Genomic DNA, 25,602 nt, shown 5'->3' on the forward strand with positions numbered 1-25,602 from the left:
CTGCTTGGCTCCCCAGAGCCAGCCTACAGGCATGAGAGGTGTGAAGACAGAGTGGTTGCTGTGGCTACAGGAAGAGGGTCCCTCCCTGGCCCACTTAACATCCCTCAATAGCCCCCATGTAAAGTGAGTTGCTGAGCAGCAGTTTAATGAAGCCTTTACCACAAGCCAGAACTATCTATCCTCTCTGACATAAACCCCATGTAATTCATATCAGAGACTGTCAGATCCTTGACATTTCAGTTTAAAGGATCTAAGGCAGCAGGTCTGAGAAAGACTGCCAGTCAGAGCAGGCAGCACTTGGCAAGATGGGCCAGTGGTCTGCTTTTTTTTTAGTGTTCATATGAAATGTAGTTGGTCCCCACCACCCAACAGCTTGAATTTAGTTGGAATGACCCAGGTGGAGACAGAGAAAGAGTCCTCTATCACATGTGGAGAATATCTTTTTGATCCCTCTGGGCCACAAGTTGGGCACAAGGCATGTAAAATCAATTTCTTCATATGAACATTCACTGCTAGAGTTTGAGGGGGAGGGAAAGAGAAGCATCATTGACATGTGTATGTATTTGTGCATGCATATGTGGCAATTGTGTGTGCTCACAACTATTACAAGCAGGAGTGTGTAAGCCCACAGTGGATGTGCACAAGGTAGCCCACATGCTTTGTTTCCAAGTGTATATTACATAGATATTGTGTACCTTTCTCTGTGTACATTTATCTAGAAAGTGCATGTGTGTGAATTTGTATATGTTCTGGTGAATCATAGAATCTGGAATTGTAGAGCTGGAAGGGAACCCAAGGATCATCCAGTCCAACCCCCTGCAATAGAGGAATCTACTGGACTCCCTTGGGAGGTTATGGACTCTCCTTCATTGGAAGTTTTTAAGCAGAGGTGGGATGGCCATCTGTCATGGAAGCTTTAGGTGAGATTCCTGCATTGCAGGGGGTTGGACTAAATGACCCTCAGAGTCCCTTTCAATTCTACAATTCTGTGATCCATAACAGATGGCCCTCTAACCTCTGCTTGAAAACCTCCAATGAAGGGTGGTACATCACCTTCCAAGGGAGTCAGTTCCACCGTAGAACCGCTCTATCCCTTCCTGATGTTTAGTTGGAATCTCCTTTCTTGTAACTTGAAGCCATTGGTTCAAGTCCTCCTCCAGAGCATAAGAAAACCAACTTGTTCCATCTTCCATGTGACAGCCCTTGAGCTATTGGAAGATGGCTAAAATATCTAAGACTCCTCTTGTTCAGGCTAAACGTACCCAGCAATCTCATCTGTTTCTCATACAACTTGGTTTCCAGACTCTTGATTATCTTAGTTGCTCTCCTCTGCACACATTCCAGTTTGTCGACATCCTTCTTAAATTGTGGTGCAACATTTGTGTAAATTTATGAATTGTCAGAGTGACAATTTTCATAAATTTATGTATCTAAATTGCATAAATACGTTGTACGTCAGGTGTGGGGAACTTTTACCCTTTCAGCTGTTGCTTAACTACATCTTCCATCAGCACCAGCAAGCATGGCAAATGGCATGGGATGGTGGGATTTGTAGAGGACCACAGTTGTATTGGAGAGCCACAGGTTCGCTTCACCGGTTGTGCTTATTCCTGCGGTGGGGGCACACACAATATTATTACCCATTGCAATGTATTATATTGAGAGCTGGTATGTACGCATGTATCCTTCATTACATAGAAGAGAAGCCTTTCAATGTGAACAAAAATGGACAGGCTTAATGCAGACTGGGTGGGTTGGGGGCTCTGCAGATGGTTGGAGCAATGGGCTATCCAGACCTACGGTTAAGATCTAGAAAGCCTTTGCCAAGCCTTTGCCAAGCCTTTGTTGGAAGCCGCCCAGAGTGGCTGGGGGAACCCGGCCAGATGGGCGGGGTATAAATAATAAATTATTATTATTATTATTATAAGCTATCTTGCTTAGTAGCAGGGGTAACTTTACCTGAGGGCTGTTGCTGAGGGAGATAATTTATTATTATTATTATTATTATTATTATTATTATTATTATTATTAAATTTGTATACCACCCTATACCTGCAGGTCTCAGGGTGGTTACAACATAAAACCACAACATAAAAATAAAAACACCCCCCATTTTAAAAGGGTTTTGGATGTCAATCAGCCAAAGGCCTGGTTAAAGAGGAACTTTTTTGCCTGACAGCTAAAGATATATAATGAAGGCACCAGCCCAAATCTCCTGGGGAAGTAAGAAAAGACTTGTACCAGACTGAGCTGGAGTTTCCCCACCTCCCTCTCCCCTTCAAAAGCAGTACCACTTCCTGAATATTGCCTGTAGTTGAGGCAGAGTAGCATCGCTGTAGACAGGTGCGGAAAGGTTTTCCCACTGCCCAGGATAGCAAAGGTGAATCACCTCACTATCTTTCCCAATGCAATCTATTTGTTTTCTTTTTAAGTGAATGGAGCCAGGGGTGTTAGGGGAGGGGTAGTACCTCTGGTGGGGGCTACGTCATGCTCCTTCTGGGGTAGTTTATACACCGTTGGTCCCCACTCTGCACTCAGCTCTCACCTATGGCTCTGTGAAGCTGTCAGCATGTAGCAGCAACCACACCCCAGAAATGGCTTTGGTTAAACCAGGTGAGGGTGGCCAATGGTCTCAAACCCTCAGTGAGTCATGAACTTCCCCCTGCATGAGAAGACAAGCTCTGGCGAATCATGCAAATGAGACCAAGAGTGGGTCCAATAGTCAAGTAGATCGTTTCTGCACATTCTGTAGAGGGAAGGGGAGCATAGCTGCCAAGTCTCCCGTATTCCCCAGGAAACCCCCGTTTTTCCAGCTGTCCCCAGCCGAAAAAAATGATTTTTTTTGTTTCCCCCCGGTTTATTCTGGCATGGCGGCCATTTTGGAACTGGGCGGAGCATGCTCAGAAGCGAATTTTAATGCTGCTTTGCCCAGTTCCAAAATGGCTGCAGCATGACTTCTGGTGCAGTGGCCATTTTGGAACAGGGCAGAGCAGCATCATAAGTAGCTTCTGAGCATGCTTCGCCCAGTTCCAAAATGGCGGCAGCACTACCTCCGGTCTGCTACTTCCGGTCCAGTCCCTTATTTCTCAGGCCGGAACTTGGCAGCTATGAAGGGGAGGCAGATGGGGCTTGTCCACCCGGGAAAGGAGCCTAACCAGGAGTAGAAAGACTGGTCCTAAACCCATGCTGCCTTGTGAGATCTTTGAGAGAAGAAAAGGCTAAGGAGTAAACTACACAAATCTGGAGTTGATAAGATGCTTGGATGGTGCCTTGTACATCTCCTTCCATAGGCGCCAACCCTATAGGACTGAGGTGTCTTCAGGCTCCCCCCCCCCAATATCTGTTCGGATGGGGTTGAGCCCACCCAATCTTAAGGGGTCAGAGGAGGCTGAGCATGGAGGTGTGCTCCATGCTTGGCCTCCTCCCGATGCAACAGGAAGCCTTATTCCCCAACCGATGCTGCTGCTTTCCCTTGTGCGGACCCTCTGCTGCTTGCCCGGTGCCATTCTCATGATGGAGTGGCCAGGATGGTCCAGAGCATCCTGGGGGCTTTTCACCATGGCAATGGGAGGCGCACAAAGCCTCCTGGAGTGGTGGCAAAAGGACGACTCCCCTTCCCAGCCCTGCAATGGGTCTCCCAATGGGTCACCGTTTCTGCTGCCCCTCCTGGTCCAGCCTCAGGGGTGGGGTGAGTGGGGACTATGAGTCCCGTCCTGCCTCCGCCTTGTTCCTCAAGCTCACTTCCTCTGCAGGGCCAGTTGCCAAGGAGCCAAGAGCCAATCAGCATGCCATGCCACATGGCTGGACTCTGAGATCGGCCTTCTCCATGCATCAGTCACATGTGTGATGTTGTCATTGTGTGTGTGTGACACGCGAGATGAGCCCCCCCCCATGTTGGGCACAATTTGGCACCTCTGCCTCCTTCCAACAACTTCTGCAGCCAGGCTGGTGCCAAACGCCTTGCTTTCCTTTCCTTTGGACCAAATCAGCAAGGCTGAGAGGGAGGTCTTGCCCACTTGGCAGCCCAGGACCTCCCTCCACACTGCCCAGGCTTGCACCCTGGAGAGGTCCCTTTCGTGCTGCCAACATAGTGGCTTGACTTCACTCCTAGAGGCACCACATTGTGTCTCAATACAGACTGATGCCAACAAGAAAAATGGATCCAGTTCACTTTTTCTGATGAGAGTTCAAAATGTGCCCCACAAAGACTCAGGTGACCAATTGAATGTTATGGTGTGTGTGTTCTTCTCACTGGAAAGGCAGACATTTTACAAGTGTCTTACCATTTAAGAAGACTTCATCAGAATAGGGACACGGTCAGCTGCTGCCTGATACCAAGTCAGATCCGTGACTTATCTAGTCCATTCTTGTCTACACTGACTGGCAGCAGCTCTCCAGGGTTTCAGGCAAGAGCCTCTCTCAGCCCAGCCTGGAGATGCCAAGGACTGAGCTTGGAACCTTTTGCATACAACGCATGTGCTCTACAACTGAGCTATGGCTATTCCCCCAAAGGTGTATCTGATTATGGGGCTGAATGCTCCAGGGTATGCAGATGTGGCATTTCTGTGTGTCGGGGTAAGCCAATGTTTCTAAGTGATAAGGACACTTACAACAAATTTACAGAAGCAGGGAAGTGCAGCCCCCACTACTCCAACCCCCTTTCCTGACAGCTTCCCCTCCCTCTAGCACTTTCTCCCTACTCTGCCTAGCCCCCACTACCACCGGAGGCAGACTGACTGCCAGGAGAAGTACAAGTAGCTATTGGGCACAATGCTGGTGGATACATATTCTCTGGGACAGCTCAGTTGGTGGAGCATGAGATTTAGGGCTGTGGGTTCAAGCCTCATGATGGGCAAATGATTCCTGCATTCCAGGGGGTTGGACTGGATGATCCTGGTGGTCCCTTCCAACCCTACAATTCTATGATTCTATACCAGACCCTTGGCTTATCATCACCATCATTTTCTTTGTATAATAATAATAATAATAATAATAATAATAATAATAATAATAATAATAATAATGGGACCCAGGTGGCGCTGTGGGTTAAACCACAGAGTCTAGGGCTTGCTGATCAGAAGGTTGGCGGTTCGAATCCCTGCAACGGGGTGAGCTCCCGTTGCTCGGTCCCAGCTCCTGCCCACCTAGCAGTTCGAAAGCACACCAAAGTGCAAGTAGATAAATAGGGACCGCTCTGGCGGGAAGGTAAACGGCGTTTCTGTGCGCTGCTCTGGTTCGGCAGAAGCAGCTTTGCCATGCTGGCCACATGACCCGGAAGCTGTCTGTGGACAAACGCCAGCTCCCTTTGGCCTATAGAGCGAGATGAGCACCGCAACCGCAGAGTCGGACACGACTGGACCTGATGGTCAGGGGCCCCTTTACCTTTACTACTACTACTACTACTAATAATAATAATAATTTATTATTTGTACCCCGCCCATCCGGCTGGGTTTCCCCAGCCACTCTGGGCGGCTTCCAACAAAGATTAAAATACATTAAAATGTCATACTTTTAAAACTTCCCTAAACAGGGCTGCTTTCAGATGTTTTCTAAATGTCAGGTAGTTGTTTATCTCTTTGACATCTGATGGGAGGGCATTCCACAGGGCAGGAACCACTACCGAGAAAGCCCTCTGCCTGGTTCCCTGTAGCTTTGCTTCTCGCAGTGAGGGAACCGCCAGAAGGCCCTCGGCGCTGGATCTCAGTGTCCGGGCAGAACGATGGGGGTGGAGACGCTCCTTCAGGTATATAGGACCGAGGCCGTTTAGGGCTTTAAAGGTCAGCACCAACACTTGAATTGTGCTCAGAAACGTACTGGGAGCTAATGTAGATCTCTCAGGACGGGTGTTATGTGGTCCCAGCGGCTGCTCCCAGTCACCAGTCTGGCTGCCGTATTCTGGATTAATTGCAGTTTCTGCGTCACCTTCAAGAGTAGCCCCACGTAGAGCGCATTGCAGTAGTCCAAGCGGGAGATAACCAGAGTATGCACTACTCTGGCGAGACAGTCCGCGGACAGGTAGGGTCTCAGCCTGCGTACCAGATGGAGCTAGTAGACAGCCGCCCTGGACACATAATTAATCTGTACCTCCATGGACAGCTGTGAGTCCAAAATGACTCCCAGGCTGCGCACCTGGTCCCTCAGGGGCACACTTATCCCATTCAGGACCCCACACCTGCCGGCCCCTGTCCCCCAGAAACAGTACTTCAGTCTTGTCAGGATTCAGCCTCAATCCGTTAGCTGCCATCCATCCTCCAACCACCTCCAGGCACTCACACAGGACCTTCACCGCCTTCACTGGTTCCGATTTAAAAGAGAGGTAGAGCTGGGTATCATCCGCATACTGATGAACACCCAGCCCAAAGCCCCTGATGATCTCTCCCAGCGGCTTCACGTAGATGTTAAAAAGCATGGGGGAGAGGACAGAACCCTGAGGCACCCCACAAGTGAGAGCCCAGGGGTCTGAACACTCATCCCCCACCACCACTTTCTGGACACAGCCCAGGAGGAAGGAGCCGGAACCACTGTGCCCCCAGCTCCCAACCCCTCTAGACGGTCCAGAAGGATGTTATGGTCGATTGTATGCCGCCTTTCCACAGTTAAAACAATGCTCTCAAGGCGGCTTACAATATGAAAAGATTTACATAATTACAAATAAAGCAAAGCAGTCATAAAAATAAATGAAACACATTAAAAACTACATAACCAAAGTGAACAATTTCCACATGAAAATAAAGAGACAAAAAGTTGATATCAGTAATATTAGTTAATATCAGTAACAACACCAAAAACGTCCAACGAAACTTCTCCCCAAATACCTCAGTCCTTGCTGGGCAGGTGGAGAGAGGCAGGAACTCAGTAGGCGAGCTTAGAAGAGGAAGGGTAGTAAGAGGAAGCAGGGAGCACCCCTTCCTCAGCCTTCTTCTCTCACAGGCTCTCTCTGCTCTCTGTCAAGTTTGTGACCCTGATAAAAAACGCAGGCAGTAGACCAACAATGGAGGAAATAGCCAATGTTGCTGCTGCTCCTTTCACTGGCTTGGTTTGGGTACATTGGCTCTGTGTGTGACCTGCTTTTCTATCTTCACTGAAGATAAGGCAGAAGCACACTAGATCTGCCCCAAGTCCCGAGTGCGTGCCTCACCATATTTTATTGTTAAGCTCGTTTCTAATTTTTGTTTTTGTTTTTAAAACAAGACTTACTCCATGCCTCTCCTCAATGTATATTGTACTTCCTCTAGTTTCCCACCAGATTTCTGATAAAAGACCATAGCTGACCATCTTCAGCGACACTGCAGCGTCAGGTGTCCCCAGAGCACCCCTCTTTATTTTAGTATTACTACTTTTCGTGGCAGAACTCTTGTGCCCCTAAATCTGCAGAAATGTAGCAGCTGAAGCTTTCCCCCTTTTGTGAGCCAGGAAAAGTTTCGCCAGCATATTTCTGCATGTCAGAAGCCCTACCAGAAAACATCCACAGGGAGGCCATTGCTCTTCCTCTTCCCAACAAACCTTGACTCCCTCTCCAGTGGTCCAACTCTGGTTATGAAGCTGGCGGCAGCAGCACCTGCTATTCAGCCTTCCAGATATTGCTGGTATTTATTCACCTCCTTGGGCAGAGTAGATTTCAAATGGAAATAAGGACGTGCTTCTAACACCCCTATTCTCACCAAGGAAAAATCACTGCCTGAACCTTTCTACCTTCCCACTATTACACATCCCTGAAAGCTGCTCTATGTTTTTTTTTGTATTAATTTATTCTGTCAGGGCCTCTCCTGAGCTGGAGGGTTACATCGGCTATTAACAGTTTGCTAATGTTTAATATCTCATATTTTACTTATATAATAGCTGTGACTCAAAATGCATAGCAACATTTACTATCTGGGCAATGGGCTGTTTTGGAAAGGAAGTTTATGCTCTGGCATTTTGTGCAGGAACCAATCCTGGTACACAAACTACATGTGACATGAAATATGTCCTTTGTATCTAATGTCCCTGGATTGTTTTATTTAAAAACTAGCTGGCCCTGCCATGCATTGCTGTGGCTCAGTCTGTTAAATGGAGCCTCAGAGTCCCCCTTCAGACTCCCCTCACCTTCAGAGTCCCTGTTTTACACGTGTTATGTTTACACAGGCGCATCCCTGTGACTCCTCCCACCCTGTCCCGACCCATGACCTATCCTGCCCCCTCCTCCCCCCCATCCCCCACCCAGGCAAGTCCCTACCTCCACTCGGCCTAGTCTGCAAAGCGGCCTAGTCTGCAAAGCCAAGCCGAGATGCTGTGGAGAGGGAAGCTTTCCTAGGTGCAGTACCAGTGTAGCCATCACTAGAGGGCGCTGGTTTGCAATCTCTCTGTGCTCCCAGCATGCACTTTCGTATGATTTGTGAGTTCTGAAACACGTGGTTTTGGTTTTTTTTACGTTGCACAGGTGTGACATCTGTCTTTGAAAATGGTATGGGCTTGCTCTTTGTGTCAAAATTTGAACGCTATCGGTCAAGCGGTTTTCTTGAACATTGGAGACGAACACACATACCCGGTTTACATTTATATATATATATATAGATATGCAGATAGCACCAACTGGGAGGGGGGCTGATAATTAATGGGCCAGAGAAGGGAAAAAATTAAACCCTTCTCTTCCTTTGCTGGTCTCAAACAGAATTCATCTTTTAAAGTTAATATGTGCTTAGGGTGGTGGCAAGGGATTCCCAACAAAGCAAATACAAGCTTTGGAAGAGGGACTATTCTCAGGAACACATGTTTGTGGGGAGCATTATATTTTCCCACCTACACCTGGTCTGATCCCATTTCCCATTCCTTCAGTTGATACTATTTGCTTTTTTTAAAAGGTGTCAAATGTGGTTTGGCCCCCTAGGGCATATATGAAGGGGACCAGTTAAAGGCAGTACAGGCAGCGACTGTTTTAGGCGTATCTCATCTGTGTGTAACCATGCTCATGTGCATTGCACCAAACCCGGACATGACCCCAAAACATTACAAAAAAGGGGCAAGGTGGGGCAGGAGCAGAATGGGGTATTTGCAAGCTTTTTCAATGGTGTTTCCAATATACATGATTTCACTTAAATGGGTCCTGTACCTGGAGCTCCCCTTCCTGCACCCCCATTGCTGAGCTTGGGATGCAACAGGGGCACCAAGGGAGCCAATCCTGTGCACCCACCGAGCCCAGTTGGAGCAAGGCTGGTGGTAGGAGGGCAATTTCACACCACCACGCCTGTCTGTAGCTAAGGGACAGGTTCTGATCTAGTTCTCATGGTGATGGTAAGCCTGTATCTGGATTATGCAACTTCTGACTATAGGTGGGGAACATGTGATGTCATGTTCTTCCAAGGAAAAACAATTTCCATGCATAGAAAAATAGCATGTCAGGGAAGAGGCAAGGTAGAGGGCCATTTCCTATGTCAACATTTCCACTCTTTTAATAGAATCTTAGAAATGTAGAGTTGGAAGTAGGGCTGGGCGACGTATCGAGACATTGTCCAAAATCAGTTCAAAGTCTACACCATGGTAATGGTTTCATAATATTTGACATGGTGATATATTCCAAATCATGATGTGTGTGTGTGCTATGTAAAAATTGTGATGTGGTTAAAACCATGAAGCCTGTTGTCACTTCTCTCATAATTCCTGCTGCCCCTGTTCCTCTGTACTAGAAAATAACAGTTGCAACAATATATTAAGGTAAAGGGACCCCTGACCATTAGGTCCAGTCGTGACCGACTCTGGGGTTGCGGCGCTCGTCTCGCATTATGGTCGAGGGAGCCGGCTTACAGCTGCCAGGTCATGTGGCCAGCATGACAAAGCCGCTTCTGGCGAACCAGAGCAGCACACGGAAACACCGTTTACCTTCCCGCTGTAGCAGTACCTATTTATCTACTTGCACTTTGAAGTGCTTTCGAACTGCTAGGTTGGCAGGAGCTGGGACCGGGCAACGGGAGCTCGCCCCATTGCAGAGATTCGAACCGCTGACCTTCTGATCGACAAGCCCTAGGCTCTGTGGTTTAACCCACAGCGCCACCCGCGTCCCTAACAATATATTAAAGGTAAGTAAAAATGTATCAGTTCTAGATTGTTAAGTAGTAGCATTTGCCAGAACATTACCCCCATTTGCCTCTACTGTATATAGTTATGATACACAGTGGTGCCTCGCAAGATGAATTTAATTCGTTCCACGATTCGTTTTACGAAAAATTCATCTGGCGAATCGTAGTTTCCCATAGGAATGCATTGAAATTTCTTTTTTTGCCCATAGGAACGCATTAATTAAATTTCAATGCATTCCTATGGTAAACCGCGATTCACAAGATGAATTTTTCGCAAAATGAATTCGTCTTGCGAGTCACCATCAGATCGCAAGACGCATTCGTCTTGCGAAAAATCCGTCTTGCGGGGCATTCGTCTTGTGAGGTACCACTGTACAGTCAAACCTCGGTTGTTGAATGTAATCCGTTCCGGAAGCCTGTTCAGCTTCTGAAACGTTTGACAACCAAGGCGTGGCTTCCAACTGGTTTCAAGAGCTCCCTGCACTCAAACAGAAGCTGCATTGGACGTTCAGCTTCTGAAAAACATTTGAAAACCCGGAGCATTTACTTCCGGGTTTTCGACATTCGGGAGCTAAAACGTTTGAAAACGGAGCCATTCAGGACCCGAGGTTTGACTGTATCAGTTTATTGCGATGCTTAACTGGTGATAAAAACCAGGCATTTGTCAGCCCTAGTTGGAAGGAACCCTGAGAGTCTTCTAGTCCAAGCCCCTGCGATCCAGGAATCTCAACTAAAGCATCCATGACAGATGTTATATGGAAGAACATTCAGTCATGGCAGTCCCCACTTATAGTCTGAAGTGGCAGAGCCCTATCATAGGTTTTCCACTTCAGTGAGTAGAAACTAGACCTTTCTCTTTTTACTGGACTGAAAGTTTGTTTCTCTTAATTGCCCAAAAGCCACATTTATGGCATTTTGAAAACACATGGGCTTGGGGCCTAACTAGGTTTTCACAAGACGCTAGAGCAGTTTTGTTCCCACCAGTGATAGTGATAGGAAAGTGACTTCCACAGATTCCCCTCTTGTGCCCTTCAAAAACCTGCGCTGGGTGGAATTGAGGGATTTCCTGAAGCAGCATGAGATGAAACACACTCTCCTTCTGCTGTCAGGTTCCTCCACTGAATCTCACCAGTCCCTAGGCAGAACCCTTCCATTTTGTTGTTTAGTCGTTTAGTCGTGTCCGACTCTTCGTGACCCCATGGACCAGAGCACGCCAGGCACTCCTGTCTTCCACTGCCTCCCGCAGTTTGGTCAAACTCATGTTGGTAGCTTCCATTTATGGATGCCTAGTTAGGATCCTAAGTCACAGTTTTGTCAGTCAAAGTACTAGATATTAGCAGATGGGTATGCCAGTGTGCTAGTCTGCCTGACAGTCTTCTCTTTTCTAAACAGGAAGTCCTCCATCTTTGCCCCAGGTGAGGAAGAGGTCTCATGGCTCTATTCTAATCTGTGTTGCAGCTTGATCTTTTACACATTTACTGAGTACAATGGGGTTTACATCCACGTATGCATGGATGTGTTAGTAATTCAAGGATATAATGGGGTGCATGTCATTGTATGGCACTGGGGTTTTGTAGGCTGGGTGTTAGCCGTGTACATGGGTTGGTTGCACAGAAATGATTTTTCCATGTGTGCTTTTGGGCACTTTCATCCACACAGGAGCACTTCCAGTTTAGATCTGTCTTGATTTTCCCACCTGCACTGCATTCATGCTATGCATTATAAACCCCTCTCCTCAATTACTACTTCCCTGACCTCCAGAAGTTCCAGAAACCTGAGGTCCATCATAGGCACATGCCCAGGTATTTCCTTTTTTAAATAGTAGTTTTGTCCATGGATTAGCACAATAACAAAAGTCCGCCAAAGTTTTAAGCATTTTCCACAGTGGGAAAAATAGCCTATTTAAACCAGAGTCAACAGCCTTCTAAGGAATGCCTCTGTGGGGCCAGGCAGGTGGGAGGCACATGTGCCTCTGATCTCCAAACACAAAAAGTTGTGGGGCAGCTCAGAGAAAAACCTGCCTTGCCCACCCTCCAGTCTCTGCTTCTCAATTTGTATTGTATTATTTTATATGCTGTGAATTGCCATTGTTTTATTGATTATAGTTTAGAAATTATTTATAATTATTTAGAAAATATTTATAATGGTTAAGAGTGGATTTTTGTTTAATTTTTATATGCTGATATTTAATATTATTCTATATTATTCCAATGGATTGTTGAATATTACTTTATTAGATATAAGTTGTTTATTTTAAAGTTATGTTTTATTATCACATTTTTGTATTGGACTAGATTGTTATAAGGTGTACATTCTTTGTTTCTTCAGCTTGTAAACCGCCTTGGGTATTGTAAGATAGAAAGACGGCATACAAATTAAAAGTGATGATGATGGTAAAAGTACATTCCACACATGGTCAAGTCAGGATGGGAAGACTGATTTGGGGGAGAAGGATTTAAATACAGTGTTTTTCTATTTCTTTCCTCTTCTTCCTTTTGTACATGCAAAGGCCATTTTATTTTTAATACAGCTGTTTTGTGCAAAGGCAGTTCTGCAACAAAACAGTTGTTTTTTAAATAAAAATAAATTATGGTGACCTTGCCTTCATCAACAGTGTGTTGAACTAGGCACACCACATCCTTTCATTTAGGCTGATGAAAACAAAATGACTATTTTGTGCTCAGGTGATGAGGGCTGTGGTGATAGATGGCACCAGCAAAACATCACCAAACCTATAAACCCATCCCATAATGTTGGAATTCCTCTCCTTAGCACATTATCTGCAGATGGGGAAATCAGAATTAAATGGGGTTGGGGTTTAGTGTGGACTGCTATGCAGATCAGGGATTCATCAAATCCACTTTAAACTGCTGTGTGTCGCCTTCTTCTTTGGTGATCCCTCGTAGCCAAGTAAGATTGTCTTCCATGAATATGGTCTTAACAGTGAGTCCGTAGGTGACTGTGGAGACCAATTCTGGATCCACACGTCCTTCCACAGTGGGGACATAGGTTTCTGGGTGGGAGTTGATCATGGTGAGGATTTACCAAATGTGCCTTCTTCTTAGCACGTTTCTCCCTTGTGCCCTGAGTTTGAGTGTCTTCAAAGTCCACAACACCTTTGGTAAAGGCTGTTCTCCAATTGGAGCGCTCGCAGGCCAGTGTTTCCCAGTTGTCAGTCTTTATGCTACTTTTTTTTTTAGATTTGCCTTGAGAGAGTCTTTAAACCCCTTTTGTTTACCACCAACATTATGCTTTCAATTTTTAAATTCAGAAGAGTAGTTTCTTTGGAAGATGATAATCAGGCATCTGCACAACATGACCAGTCCAACGAAGTTGATGTTGAAGAATCATTGTGACACTGGTGATCTTTGCTTCTTCCAGTACACTGACATTAGTTCACTTGTCTTCCCAAGTGATGTGTAAAAATTTTCGGAGATACCGTTGATAGAATCTTTTAAGGAGTTGGAGATGGCGTTTATAAGTGGTCCATGTTTCACAAGCATACAGTATGGTTGGTAGTACAATAGCTTTGTAAACAAGCATTTTTGTTTCCCTGCGAAAGTCCTTAAACACCTGCACTTCAGTCAGGAGCAAGCTGCACTCACGGAGCTCAGGCGATGTTAGATTTCAGCATCAACGTCGGCCCTTGTGGAAAGATAACTGCCTAGGTAGGAGAAGTGATCAACACTTTTCAGCGTTACACATTGAGTTGGATTTGTGGCACTGCAGAGGGGTTGTTTTGTGCTTGCTGGTGCAGCACTGTGGTTTTTTTTGGATGTTGAGCTTTTCGTAAGCTTCTGCGAAGATATTTGGAAGTCATATTCAGAGTGTGCACATGCTACGTTGTCATCAGCATACTGGAGCTCTATGATGGAAGTTAGGGTAACCTTACTCTTTGCTTTAAGCCTACTCGGATTAAAGAGCTTTCCATCTGTTTTTTCCTTGGTTTTCAAACAGTTTAGTTCACAAACAACTTGGAACTCGAAAGCCGCAAACCCGGAAGTAGGTATTCTTGTTTGCGAACTTTGCCTTGGAAGCTGAATGTCCGGCGCGGCTTCCAATTGGCTGCAGCACATTCCTGCAGCCAATTGGAAGCTGTGCCTTGATTTCTGAACATTTCGGAAGTCAAACGGACTTCCGGAACGCATTCTGTTCGAAAACCAAGATACAACTGTCTATGATTTCTACTACGGTGGGAAGTTTCCCTTTGACAAAATGTAGGATCGTGGCAGTGAAAATAAGAAATAGAGTTGGGATGATAACACAACCCTGTTTAACACCTGACTCCACTGCAAATGGTTCACTTTGAGAGGCATCGTTATCTGTGATTGTTGCTGTAATATTATCATGGAGGAGCCGAATGATATTCACAAATTTACCGGTATCTGGGCAGCCAATTTTCAGAAGGAAAGTCGACAGGGCATTACAATTTACTGTGTCGGAGCCCTTAGTCAGGTCAATAAACACCATATATGGGGGTTGGTTTTGCTCTCTGCATTTTTCTTGAAGCTGTTGAGCGGTGAAAATCATGTCCACTATCACTCTAGAAGGTCAAAAAGCATTTTGGGATTCAGGAAGGGTAGCCTTGGATATTGTTAGATGGTTTGCTAAGATCCTTGCAAGAATTTTGCTGGCCGCAGCTAATAAAGAGATGCCACGATAGTTTCCGCAATCTGTATTGTCACCTTTTTAAAAGAGATCGATAATTTTGGCATCCCTAAAATCTGCTGGGATCTCCTCTCTCTCCAAGATTTTTTCAATGAGCTTGTGAAGTTGTTGTGTAAGTTCAATTCCGCCCACTTTGAAGACTTCGGCAGGTATCCTGTAGACAACTCTCCCAGATTTGGAGATACTGCTGTGTGTACACACCCTTAAAGCAGGAGCAATTCTAAAAATGGAATTTTCTCAAGAGAATTTGTAGGATTAAAATAAAGGAAAACAAAACTAAAGGTTGCCTTCAATTTCTATGAAAGCATAGGAATATGAATGAAACATGGAAGTGTCATAATTTAAGAAAAGTGCAAGCATGTTCAAGCCCATTTAAGAATGTAGTTGTCTAAAGCAGGTGTAGGATGGGGACTGACAAACCTCTCTGTGCAGGGGCGTGTCACCACTAAATCCAATTTCTGATGGCCATGGCTGTTGGAGCAGGCCCAAACCCCTCATCCGCCCAAGCACATGTGGAGGGATGTTGTATAGGGAGTAGATTTGGGGCAAGGTGACAGGTGAGTTGTACACATGCATCTAAAGTTTTGCTAGGTCATTTCACTGACAGGGTTTCTGTACCCTTATTTGTATCGCCTGTCACAGCACGACAGGGATAAGGGAAATCACCTTCTCCTTTCCCTGGGATCCTTCAAGACACAGGTCCCCTCCTGGGCTTTGCACCTCAGAATCCTATGAGCTAATCCTGCAATACAGTTTTAAGTATCAGAGCTTCGTTGCAGTTTAGTAAAAGTGCTTGAACATTCTCCCACAGAACTACAGTTTCCCTGGTTCACTAAGGAGAGGAAACAACAGTCACACCAGTCTACGCCTGCTGTGTAGAGATAGCTTATTTGTACCTCAGTATGATTGTTGACTGTATCCTGGTATTTTTGCATGAGTGTGTGAGCGAGTCAGATTTCCACCTGTTCAGCAGCTGAGGTAGCAGCTGAGCTGTAGCAAGTGGCAGGTAATATAGTGTTTATCATATTTTTCAAAAAAAAATCTAAATATCACAATATATTTAGCACAATATCAAGAGAATACTGAACATACAAATATTTCACATTAAAAAAGCATGTATAATTTATTTATTTATACAAATAAAGTTAAAGATAAGCAAATTAAGAAATAAGAAAGTATAGCTACATATTTACTAATAGCCAGTAAAGGGGTTTCACCCTTTCACAAATTTGAGATTCTTCTCAATGTCTCATTGTATCACTTAGTTTAAGTAACTGTGCTAGTTGCAGAAACATTCTGTAACTAAAAGAGTTTCCCCCCAGTGTTCCCCCAAATTACATTTTTTCCCCACTGAAAAACTGGGTTGGTGGAGGGGAAGTCCTCAGAGCATCTTTACACATCTCTACTCATCTTGGCAATCCCAGAGGACTGGGTTTGAGTGCTTTAAGCACAGCTGATCAGACATCTGGGGAAGGAGCGGAATGCTAAATTTATATTGGCCACTTGGCAGGAAAATAGTGCATGACTGGTTTACCAAACTGTTAAAAGGCACACTCTGGTAAGTCACTACTTAGTACACAGCCACCCGTGTTTACCTGATGCCTGCTGTGGAGAGCAAGGGTGGTTAAGGAGAAAATGTGTGTGGGGCTAGAGCATGCGGATGATACCCAGCTCTACCTCTCTCTTAAATCAGAACCAGTGAAGGTGGTGAAGGCCCTGTGCGAGTGCCTGGAGGCAGTTGGAGGATGGATGGCGGCTAATGGATTGAGGTTAATCCTGACAAGACAGAAGTACTGTTCTTGGGGGACAGGGTCAGGCTGGTGTGGAGGACTCCCTGGTCCTGAATGGCGTAACTGTGCCCCTGAAGGACCAGGTGCGCAGCCTGGGAGGCGCAGGTTAATTCTGTATCCAGGACAGCTGTTTATCAGCTCCATCTGGTACGCAAGCTAAGACCCTACCTTTCAAGACCACCTAACATTGGTCTTGAAAGATCTACATTGGCTCCCAGTTTGTTTCTGAGCACAATTCAGTGTGTTGGTGCTGACCTTTAAAGCTCTAAACGGCCTCGGCCCAGTATACCTGAAGGAGCGTCTCTACCCCCATCGTTCAGCCCAGACACTGAGGTCCAGCACCGAGGGCCTTCTGCGGTTCCCTCGCTGCGAGAAGCCAAGTTACAGGGAACCAGGCAGAGGGCCTTCTCGGTAGTGGCCTGTGGAACGCCCTGTGGAATGCCTTCCCACCAGATGTCAAGGAAATAAACAACTATCTGGCTTTTAGAAGACATTTGAAGGCAGCCCTGATTAGGGAAGTTTATTATGTTTGATGTTTTATTGTATTTTAAATATTTTGTTGGTTTTAACTGAATGTGCCGAGCCTATTTTGGACTATTTTATGCTTTACATATATCTGCATATTAGATTTTTGGTGCTGGAACCTAGATCTTTGCATTATTGTCTTAGGGTAATTTAAATGTTATTACACCAGCAACATCGCCTTGAATTTTGCTTTGTTGCTTGTCTTTGGCATTTTGTATTGTTTTTATTTTGCTATGGCTGTATGCTAACGCAGTAAAGGTTTGATTTGATTTGATATTTTGTTGGAAGCCACCCAGCCAAATGGGTGGGGTACAAATAATTTATTATTATTATTATTATTATTATTATTATTATTATTATTATTATTATTAGACTCTTAATCTCAAAGACATGGGCTCGAGCCCATGGCTGGGTGAAAGATTTCTGCACTTCAGGGGGTTGGACTAGATGATCCTCATGGTCTCTTCCAACTCTACAGTTCTGAGATGTTGTGTGTGTGTGTAATTCAACATCTACACAATCTGCTTACTGATTTCACTAAGTATACATAGGATTGCTAGCTTTGTAAAATGAGCTTCTTTTGATGAAAGACCTCATTGGGTAGGATAACAAGGTAGCAAAATTCTTAGGTACACTGAGAATGCAGCTATTATTGACTAACAAAATTGCTTTTAGTCATTTTGAGCTGAAATTGTCCTCATCCCTAAATTGTAAACTCATCAAAAATTTATATATATAAAAATTTAACTTGCAGTGCTAAATTTAGAAAGATTACTCTCTCCCAGGCAAGTGCAATAAACATTAGATCATTCTTAGAGCACTTTCCTTCTATGACTCTCTGACTGTTGTATGTGACTCAAAATGTACCAAGCAGCTTTGTAGAAACAATCTCTCCCTTGCCTGTGCCAAAATTAAGCCATGTTTTCCAAATCTGTAAACCACAAAGGCAAATATTCTGGGGTTGTATCAACATTATAAACTTGTTATTTTTCATATCGGTTTAACTGTCATGGCTTCTTCCAAAGAACCCTGGGAATTCTGTTAGAGATCCCAGTTACACAGGTCTCCTTTTGATATGGCCTGTGTGTGTGGACCTGCTAGAACTGGTGGCAATTTCTCTCCCGCCCCCCTTTGTCCCAGGCTTTTCATTTTGCATCACCACCAGCCCATAGAGAATATTGAAGTGACCATGACTTTGGGTCAATATTAAAAAATATTTGACTGACTGATTGACACTGGGCGTGTTTTATGAATTGTATAATTGTGAAGTTGGAAGGGACCCATGGGTCATCTAGTCCAACCCCCTGCAATGCAGGTATCTCAACTAAAGTATCCATGACAGATGACCATCCAACCTCTTAAAAACCTACAAGGAGGGAGAGGTTACCATCTTCTGAGGGAGCCTCAGCTATGTGTTTTGAAGACTGTTTGGCTCTTTGGAATAGTTGGCCATTTCACTCTAGACTGCGGATGGGACTTGAGACTCTCCAACTCCCATCAGCTCCAGTGGTCAGGGAGGATGGGAGTTGGGCATAGCTGTCAAGTTTTCCCTTTTCTCGCGAGGAAGCCTATTCAGCATAAGGGAATTTCCCTTAAAAAAGGGAGAACTTGACAGCTATGGAGTTGGGACTAGCTACAGATGGAGGGGCACAGGTTCCCCATCACTTCCCTAGAGGGGAAGTCAAACAACTTCAGCTGATATAACAGTACAGTGGTACCTCTACTTACGAATTTAATGCGTTCCGAACACACAATTGTAAGTCGAAAAAATTTGTAAGTCGAATCACATTGGAATGCATTGGGAGAAAAAATATCGTAAGTAGAAGAAACCCTATCTAAAAATTCGTAAGTAGAAAAAATCCTATCTAAACCGCATCCAAGATGGCGGACGGAGCTCCATTTGTAAGTAGAAACATTCATAAGTAGAGTTATTCGTAAGTAGAGGTACCACTGTATTACTATGCAAAAAGTTGTCATAGTTCTTATCTTAATTATTCACAAAAGAGCCTTGTGAGTTAAGACACAATTCTTCTCAACTTATAGATGGAGGCTGAGAAGACAGTGACTTGTCCCAAGACCATCCAATTGGATGCTATCCCTGACATGTCCAAAGCTGGCTCAGTGAAGCAGGGAATGGAAAAGGATGAATTATTTCTTGTCTAAGACGATGCGTTTCTCCAGCCTGAGCGAGGGCATTTTGATTTGGCCACATTGTCAGGAACTAGCTAGTTAGGAAATGAATACTGTGAAAATCCAGCTCAACCAGTCACTATCTCCCAGTTTCATCTACCTCATAGGAGTGTTGTAACAATAAAGAGGAAGCTCATGTATGATAAGCTCCTCAAAAGGAGGGGAGGACAAGAATATAATATATATAACCCTGCAGGCAGACCAGGAAGCCGCTTCCTGTAACAATTCAACACGAGCCCTCAAATCCTCTGCAACATCACAAGGTGTTCTAGAGTTCACCTGGCTCTCTAGTTTGTGTAGACATCTGTCCCCTTAGCACGACAAAAATAATTGAGTCAGTAATAGATGTTTGTCCTTTCCTTGCAGGAGGTGGAGCAAGGGAATCTCTCCTTTGAATTTCAAAACACCTGTAGTTCAGAGTATTTGGGACAGGTTTGGGACCTCGTATAGAACATAGTATTTAAAAAGAAAAAAAGGGAAAGGGGGAAAAGTTTGTGTTGCTACCATGAACTAATGCTTCCTTACTCCCCTTTCCTCCAACCTTTTCCCCACAGACAATGCCCCCCTTTAGCACTGGGGTCATGGGCCATCACCGGGCACGTCGCCGCTGAGCCAGTTTTCCCCCTTCCTTTCCCCACCTAAAGATGGCCAGTGCCAACGAGAGTGAAGAAGCCCATGGCTCAGCGCCCCACGCAGCCTCCACCTATGCCAAGTTGCTGCTCTTGGGCCTCATCATCTGTGTGAGCCTGGCAGGGAACCTGTCCCTCTCGCTGCTGGTCTTGAAAGAGCGTGGCCTCCACAAAGCACCCTACTACTTCCTGCTGGACCTGTGCCTGGCTGACGTGATCCGCTCAGCTGTCTGCTTCCCCTTTGTCCTCGTCTCAATCCGCCACGGCTCTGCTTGGACTTACAGTGTGTTGAGCTGCAAGATTGTGGCTTTCATGGCTGTCCTCTTCTGTTTCCATGCTGCCTTCCTCCTCTTCTGCATCAGTGTCACACGCTACATGGCTGTGGCCCACCACCGCTTCTATGCTAAACGCATGACCTTCTGGACATGTGTGGCTGTCATCTGCATGGTGTGGACTTTGTCCGTGGCCATGGCCTTCCCACCCGTCTTCGACGTTGGGACCTACAAGTTCATCCGTGAGGAGGACCAGTGCATCTTTGAGCACCGCTACTTCAAAGCCAATGACACCCTGGGCTTCATGCTCATGCTGGCTGTGCTGATCTTTGCCACCCACGTGGTTTACATCAAGCTCCTTCTCTTTGAGTACCGCCATCGCAAGATGAAGCCTGTCCAGATGGTCCCAGCTATCAGCCAAAACTGGACGTTCCATGGGCCGGGAGCCACTGGGCAAGCTGCAGCCAACTGGATTGCTGGCTTTGGCCGCGGCCCCATGCCTCCTACCTTGTTGGGCATCCGGCAGAATGCTCACGCTGCCAACCGGCGCTTGCTGGGCATGGAAGAATTCAAGGCTGAGAAGAGGCTAGGCAGGATGTTCTACGTCATCACTTTGCTCTTTTTGGTTCTGTGGTCACCCTACATTGTGGCCTGCTACTGGAGGGTATTTGTCAAAGCCTGTAGCATCCCCCACCGCTACCTCTCCACAGCTGTTTGGATGAGCTTTGCCCAAGCTGCTGTCAACCCCATAGTTTGCTTTGTACTCAACAAGGACCTCAAGAAGGGCTTGATCACCCACATTCCCTGCTGGAGGACAGAGCCCGAACTGCCCAGAGAGCCTTATTGTGTGATGTGAGGAGTGCCAAGGGTTGGCTGGAAGGCATCTGCCTGTGCCAAACTGAATTTGAGTTTCATTTCTTTCTTATTTATATATCACACAAGATGCCAAAAGATGGGTCGTTCTGCTTCCCCTGCAATTTTGGCCATGGTTCCCCAGAGTACTTGGTGTCACAATGGACTATGATCGCTTCAGTTAACCCAGGGCAAATATCCAAAACCACTCATTCACTACAATGAGATCAGAGCTGGATTCTGGTCTCAGCTCCCCTGGGGTAAATCCAGAGCTATACGATGACAGTAGCTGGTCCCCAGTAGTGTTCCAGCAAGGTCTTAGAAGGGGTACAAAATATCCTGTGCATCATGGAGTTTTCCTCTTTTTATAGCCCACAAACTCTATCCAGTTGCTTAAATCAGACACTGCAAAACTCCATAGAACCAACACCAGAAACTTTTGCGTCCATTATTTCAAAGTGTTTGATATAGCAGCTCTAAAGGTGTGTCTGGCATCACTGAAAAGAGGCCAGAATCAGATTTTTGTATTTGGATTTTCCAGAGTGAAGCCAAAGCCATCCCACTCACTGGAGCAAAACCACTTCATGCTCAGCAGGGTTGATTTGGCTTTGCAGCTGGAGGCAGGGCTCTGATGATGTAGAAGATTAACTCTCCCATTCAGTTATTCATTCCATCAATTAAACCAATTCCACACGGTCTCAGTTTGAGGCTAAGTTGAGGGGGGCCCCACAGGGACAGGAAGGATAGAGGGGCAGGGGAGGAAAGGAGGCAGTAGACACAGCTGTTTAAGGGAATGCCATGGAGCTAGCCTTGACTTGGCTCCTTGTCAGTCAGAAGCTGTAACCAGGGAGCCTTGGAAACCCCACCTCAGTTGCCATGGCAGCAACCAATCCAAGGCCCTGCAGACCATGTCACCCTGGAACAATGCAAGCAGGAAGATGCGGGTAGGGTGTGGGGGAGGAGGAAGCCACCAAGAAATCCTAACGCATTCCCTGAAGAGTGGGAAAAGGCAGAGACATCAACATGCAAGGCAGACAGTGGAGAGCACCCGAGGCTGCAGAAAGTGTAGGGTAACTACAGGAGAATCATGTGCAATGATGTCAATATGGCACATGCCCAGCTAAAATGGAAAGCAAAAACGCCACTGTTGCAAGGCATATAATGCCACAATACTCCCACCACCCGTTGATTCTCACACATTCAGATCACACAGCCCATTGCTTCCTCCTTGCCGTGTCACATCACAGAACTGTTTGCACTGTTCTTGTGAGACAATACCAGATCATGTATGGAAAGCTCACCCTTCCCAGAGTTGCTGTCTCGTACCTCTGGATTTATTCCAGTGGACAAGTTGTCTGTGCTTTGGGTCATTGACAGAAAGAGGGCAAATAGCCCTTTGGCTCGGAAGGAGGCCTGATTGTTCTAGTGTCCAACTCTAAGAAGGGAGTCAAGCCTCGAAAAAGGGGGCGTGGGAGGAAGAATGTCACCATCTCTGAGAGAAGAGGGGTACACTGGGTAGTGTGAGTGTGAGAGAGGACTCCAGTTCTGGGTTGCAGTGGTTGGCTTGTTTATTTATCTATTAAAGGGAAAGGGAAATGTGGGGATTGGAACTCCTGGTTCTTTTTTCATCTGAACAGATGAATGGGGCCTGAAGTTTAGAGGATCTGGGAGTCCTGAGATTGCTGGGTTCACCCTTAGTTGTGATACCCATCGGTTCCATTTTGGCTTTACCCCTCAGGCAGATACTCCCCAAATCCAAGAAACTCAATTACCAGACATATTGTTTGAGGAGCGGAGGGGGGGCACATGGGACATTCTAATTCAATGGGACTATTGTTAATGCTGAGGTGCTCCTTATGGGGTGGGGAGGGGAGAAGAGGATTCAAGAGGAAAGAGGTGGTTGAGAAATGAGGCCTAGAAGAAGCACTGCTGGGAGTAACGTTGGAGAAAAATGAAGGATGAGTGAAGGGAGAGGTCAGGGAGGGAATTAAGAGCAGAGCACAGTTTGGGAGGTGGGAGCAGGGATGGGAGGGTGGGGAGATCAGGAACCAGGTGAGAAAAGGATGCAGGGGTTGGGGCTGTCTCCCACTTGTTTCCATTCGAAGGACCCAGATGCTGACTTTTGCCTCTGAAGACAAGACTGTTCATCTTATCCTCCAGCCCTGCCCCCGCTGAATGGCCTTAAATCACTGGCCAGCATTATGGCCACCCTGCAGAAATCTGTATTTGAAAAAAATATGGGAGATGAACACAGATTATTTCCAGAATGCTTTTTCTGGAAAGAGACTTGAAAGAAGTTGAGATTTGTTTTTGTTTTTAAAAAGGAAGTCGAATAAAGAAATTGAAACTTTAGTGGGAGAGGGAGGGTTGGGTGGGGGGCACAGGACAAATGGATGGATGTGTGTCCCCTGCAATGTACGCTTCTGAACTTCTTTCAGATGGGGGCAGCTTCGGGGTGGGTGGATAGGGGATGACTGGATTGAGGGGTGGAAATTGATTTTTGGGGTGGGGACTCTGTTCTATCCTGCCCCACCACCCCCTTTTTGTGTCAAATTTGTTTCCATTCCCTCCTTTTTCTGGGGATTTTCTCATTTCCTTTTCCTTTCTTTTGTTTTTTTATAAAACTATATAAAAAACATGGAATGAAATGCAAACTTCCTGGGTGATTTTTTTTGAGACAGAAGCAAAAAGAAAAAAAAGTGAATACAAACATTCCACTGAGGGCTAACATGACATGGAAGATCCACGATCAGATTTCCCAGCATTGTTTGTAGGCTTAAGCAGTCCTGCATGTGTTATACTTTCCCCTGCACTTCACTACTTCTTTGATAGAAATTGCCCCCCACCCCCACTTACCAAGGTACTATTAGGTATGGAGGGAGAAAAGACAGGTATGTTGTGGGTACTTGCCCTCCCTTCCCCTGCTTCTAACAACTGGTGTGGGTGTGATTTCCGTCAGGGGACCTGCACAGGAAGAATGCTTAATTCCTCTCTCCCTGTGCTGTGGCCCCAATTATGTCATGTGAGTTGCCCCTGGAAAATATGATCACAGTTCTTGGAAACTTCCATTTTGACCAGTGGAAAGTTAAAGAGCATGAGGATTACAGTTGCCACCTTTATTGTGTTCAGCTGGTGCTTCTGAGAGAGCAGAATGCCTTCTCCAACAGTGTAAGTTTAAGACTGCAAAGTGAAAGTCTTCTTTTGTGCAGAGTGCCTTTCCTCTATGATGGGAACCACTCAAAAAATGTAGACAAAATGCCTGGGAGCTTAAGCAGCGTGTCCCCTTCAGCTGTGGGGAAATAATGGAATCGCCAACCCCACAATTTGTTGTCACTTTGCATACTCCTCTTCTGGCAACTGGCCAGGATGAAATGTTGACAAATTGACAATCCTGATGGGAATTCTCAGCTGTAATCCCAGATGGGATTTAATGCAATAAACAACTTTGCACATGGGACCCCACTTGCATCTGCTTTCAGTGTTAGAGCCCCAATATAGGAGCAAATGATATTAACGCATTTGCATGTACAGGTGTACTGGCCAGTGAGGCAGAAGATGTCTCTGTCTCTCATACTTTCCCCATACCTCCAATCTAGCCTTTATGATTCTGGATGCAACACAGAATTACCTCTAGGAAGGCCTGAGCCCCAACTCTTAAATAATAAAAAATAATAAACCCAAAATGAACATTTGAAAAGCTTTTTTTAAATAAAAAGGTCTTGATCACATGGCAGAAGCCATCTAAACCTGCCTGTCAATTATTTCTTAACAGGCTCAGCAACAGGGGCTCCACCACTAGCACAGCCCAACACTAGGGGTGCTTAGTCTCCCTTCTACCCTAGGAAGAGAGGCTTTGGCTGAGCCCTTCCCTCAGCCACTCACTACTATTTCCCTGTGCCTCGTCCTTGGCAACAAGTGGCGGAAGGGTGTAATAAAGAGACAGGGCCAAGCCTCTGTTGCTGGTCCAAATGCACAAGAGGTGGCTAAGTGTGTGATGGGGAGAATGGCCATAGGATCAGGGTGGTACTGTTACAAAGGCTTCTGGCCCTTGACTTGTGATTGCCTATCCCTAGTGTACAAATATGGTCTTCTCTAGAAAAGCTATTCTATATGGGCACTTCCATACTGCTGCTATTTTTGATCACATGCCAGCAAATTCAAATTGTGCAATTACAGTTGAGTAGGGAATCATGCAACAAGCCTACCTCCCCAAAAGATTGGACATTTTGTGTTAAGTTGATGGGGAAATGCACTAGGATGGGCAGAATAACATTTGCTTGATGCAATGTCAAATAACTGCCCCACAAACAAATGGGGATGAATGTTCACCTCACAAAGAGAAGGTACACAGAAGAGCTACAACCTATAGCTGAGGGAACAAGGGTGTCTCACATCCCGTGGATCTCCTTAATATCTTCGCTCAAACAGAGGCAGCCATGTTTCTTCTGGCATTCAAGCCCCAACTCTGAAAGGTAGAGTTGCTTTCCTGTACTTTGTCTTACCAACCCGATCAGTAAACCCATACTCTGGTAGATAGCCAGTTAAGCCAGTCCCAGAAAAGGTCTATTGCTTTTGTCTGGCCTCCAGAGCTGCTAGACTCCATCCTAACATGCTCTGCTCACAC

General features: G+C 45.7%; 1 protein-coding gene across 3 annotated transcripts in view; it reads left to right on the forward strand.

Moving 5' to 3' along the window:
* Positions 1-25,142, forward strand: part of GPR173 (G protein-coupled receptor 173) — a 29,341-nt gene extending 4,199 nt beyond the window's left edge. For all 3 annotated transcript variants that reach the window (XM_035097020.2, XM_035097019.2, XM_060268977.1), the window contains exon 2: positions 19,780-25,142. In XM_035097020.2, coding sequence (XP_034952911.2) covers positions 19,870-20,982 — 1,113 coding nt within the window. In that variant the 5' untranslated portion in view covers positions 19,780-19,869 and the 3' untranslated portion in view covers positions 20,983-25,142. The remainder of the gene's footprint in view (positions 1-19,779) is intronic.
* The last annotated feature ends 460 nt before the right edge of the window (positions 25,143-25,602 follow it).

Source organism: Zootoca vivipara, chromosome 16 (genome assembly GCF_963506605.1).
Source record: "Zootoca vivipara chromosome 16, rZooViv1.1, whole genome shotgun sequence".
NCBI classification, from domain to species: Eukaryota; Metazoa; Chordata; class Lepidosauria; order Squamata; family Lacertidae; genus Zootoca; species Zootoca vivipara.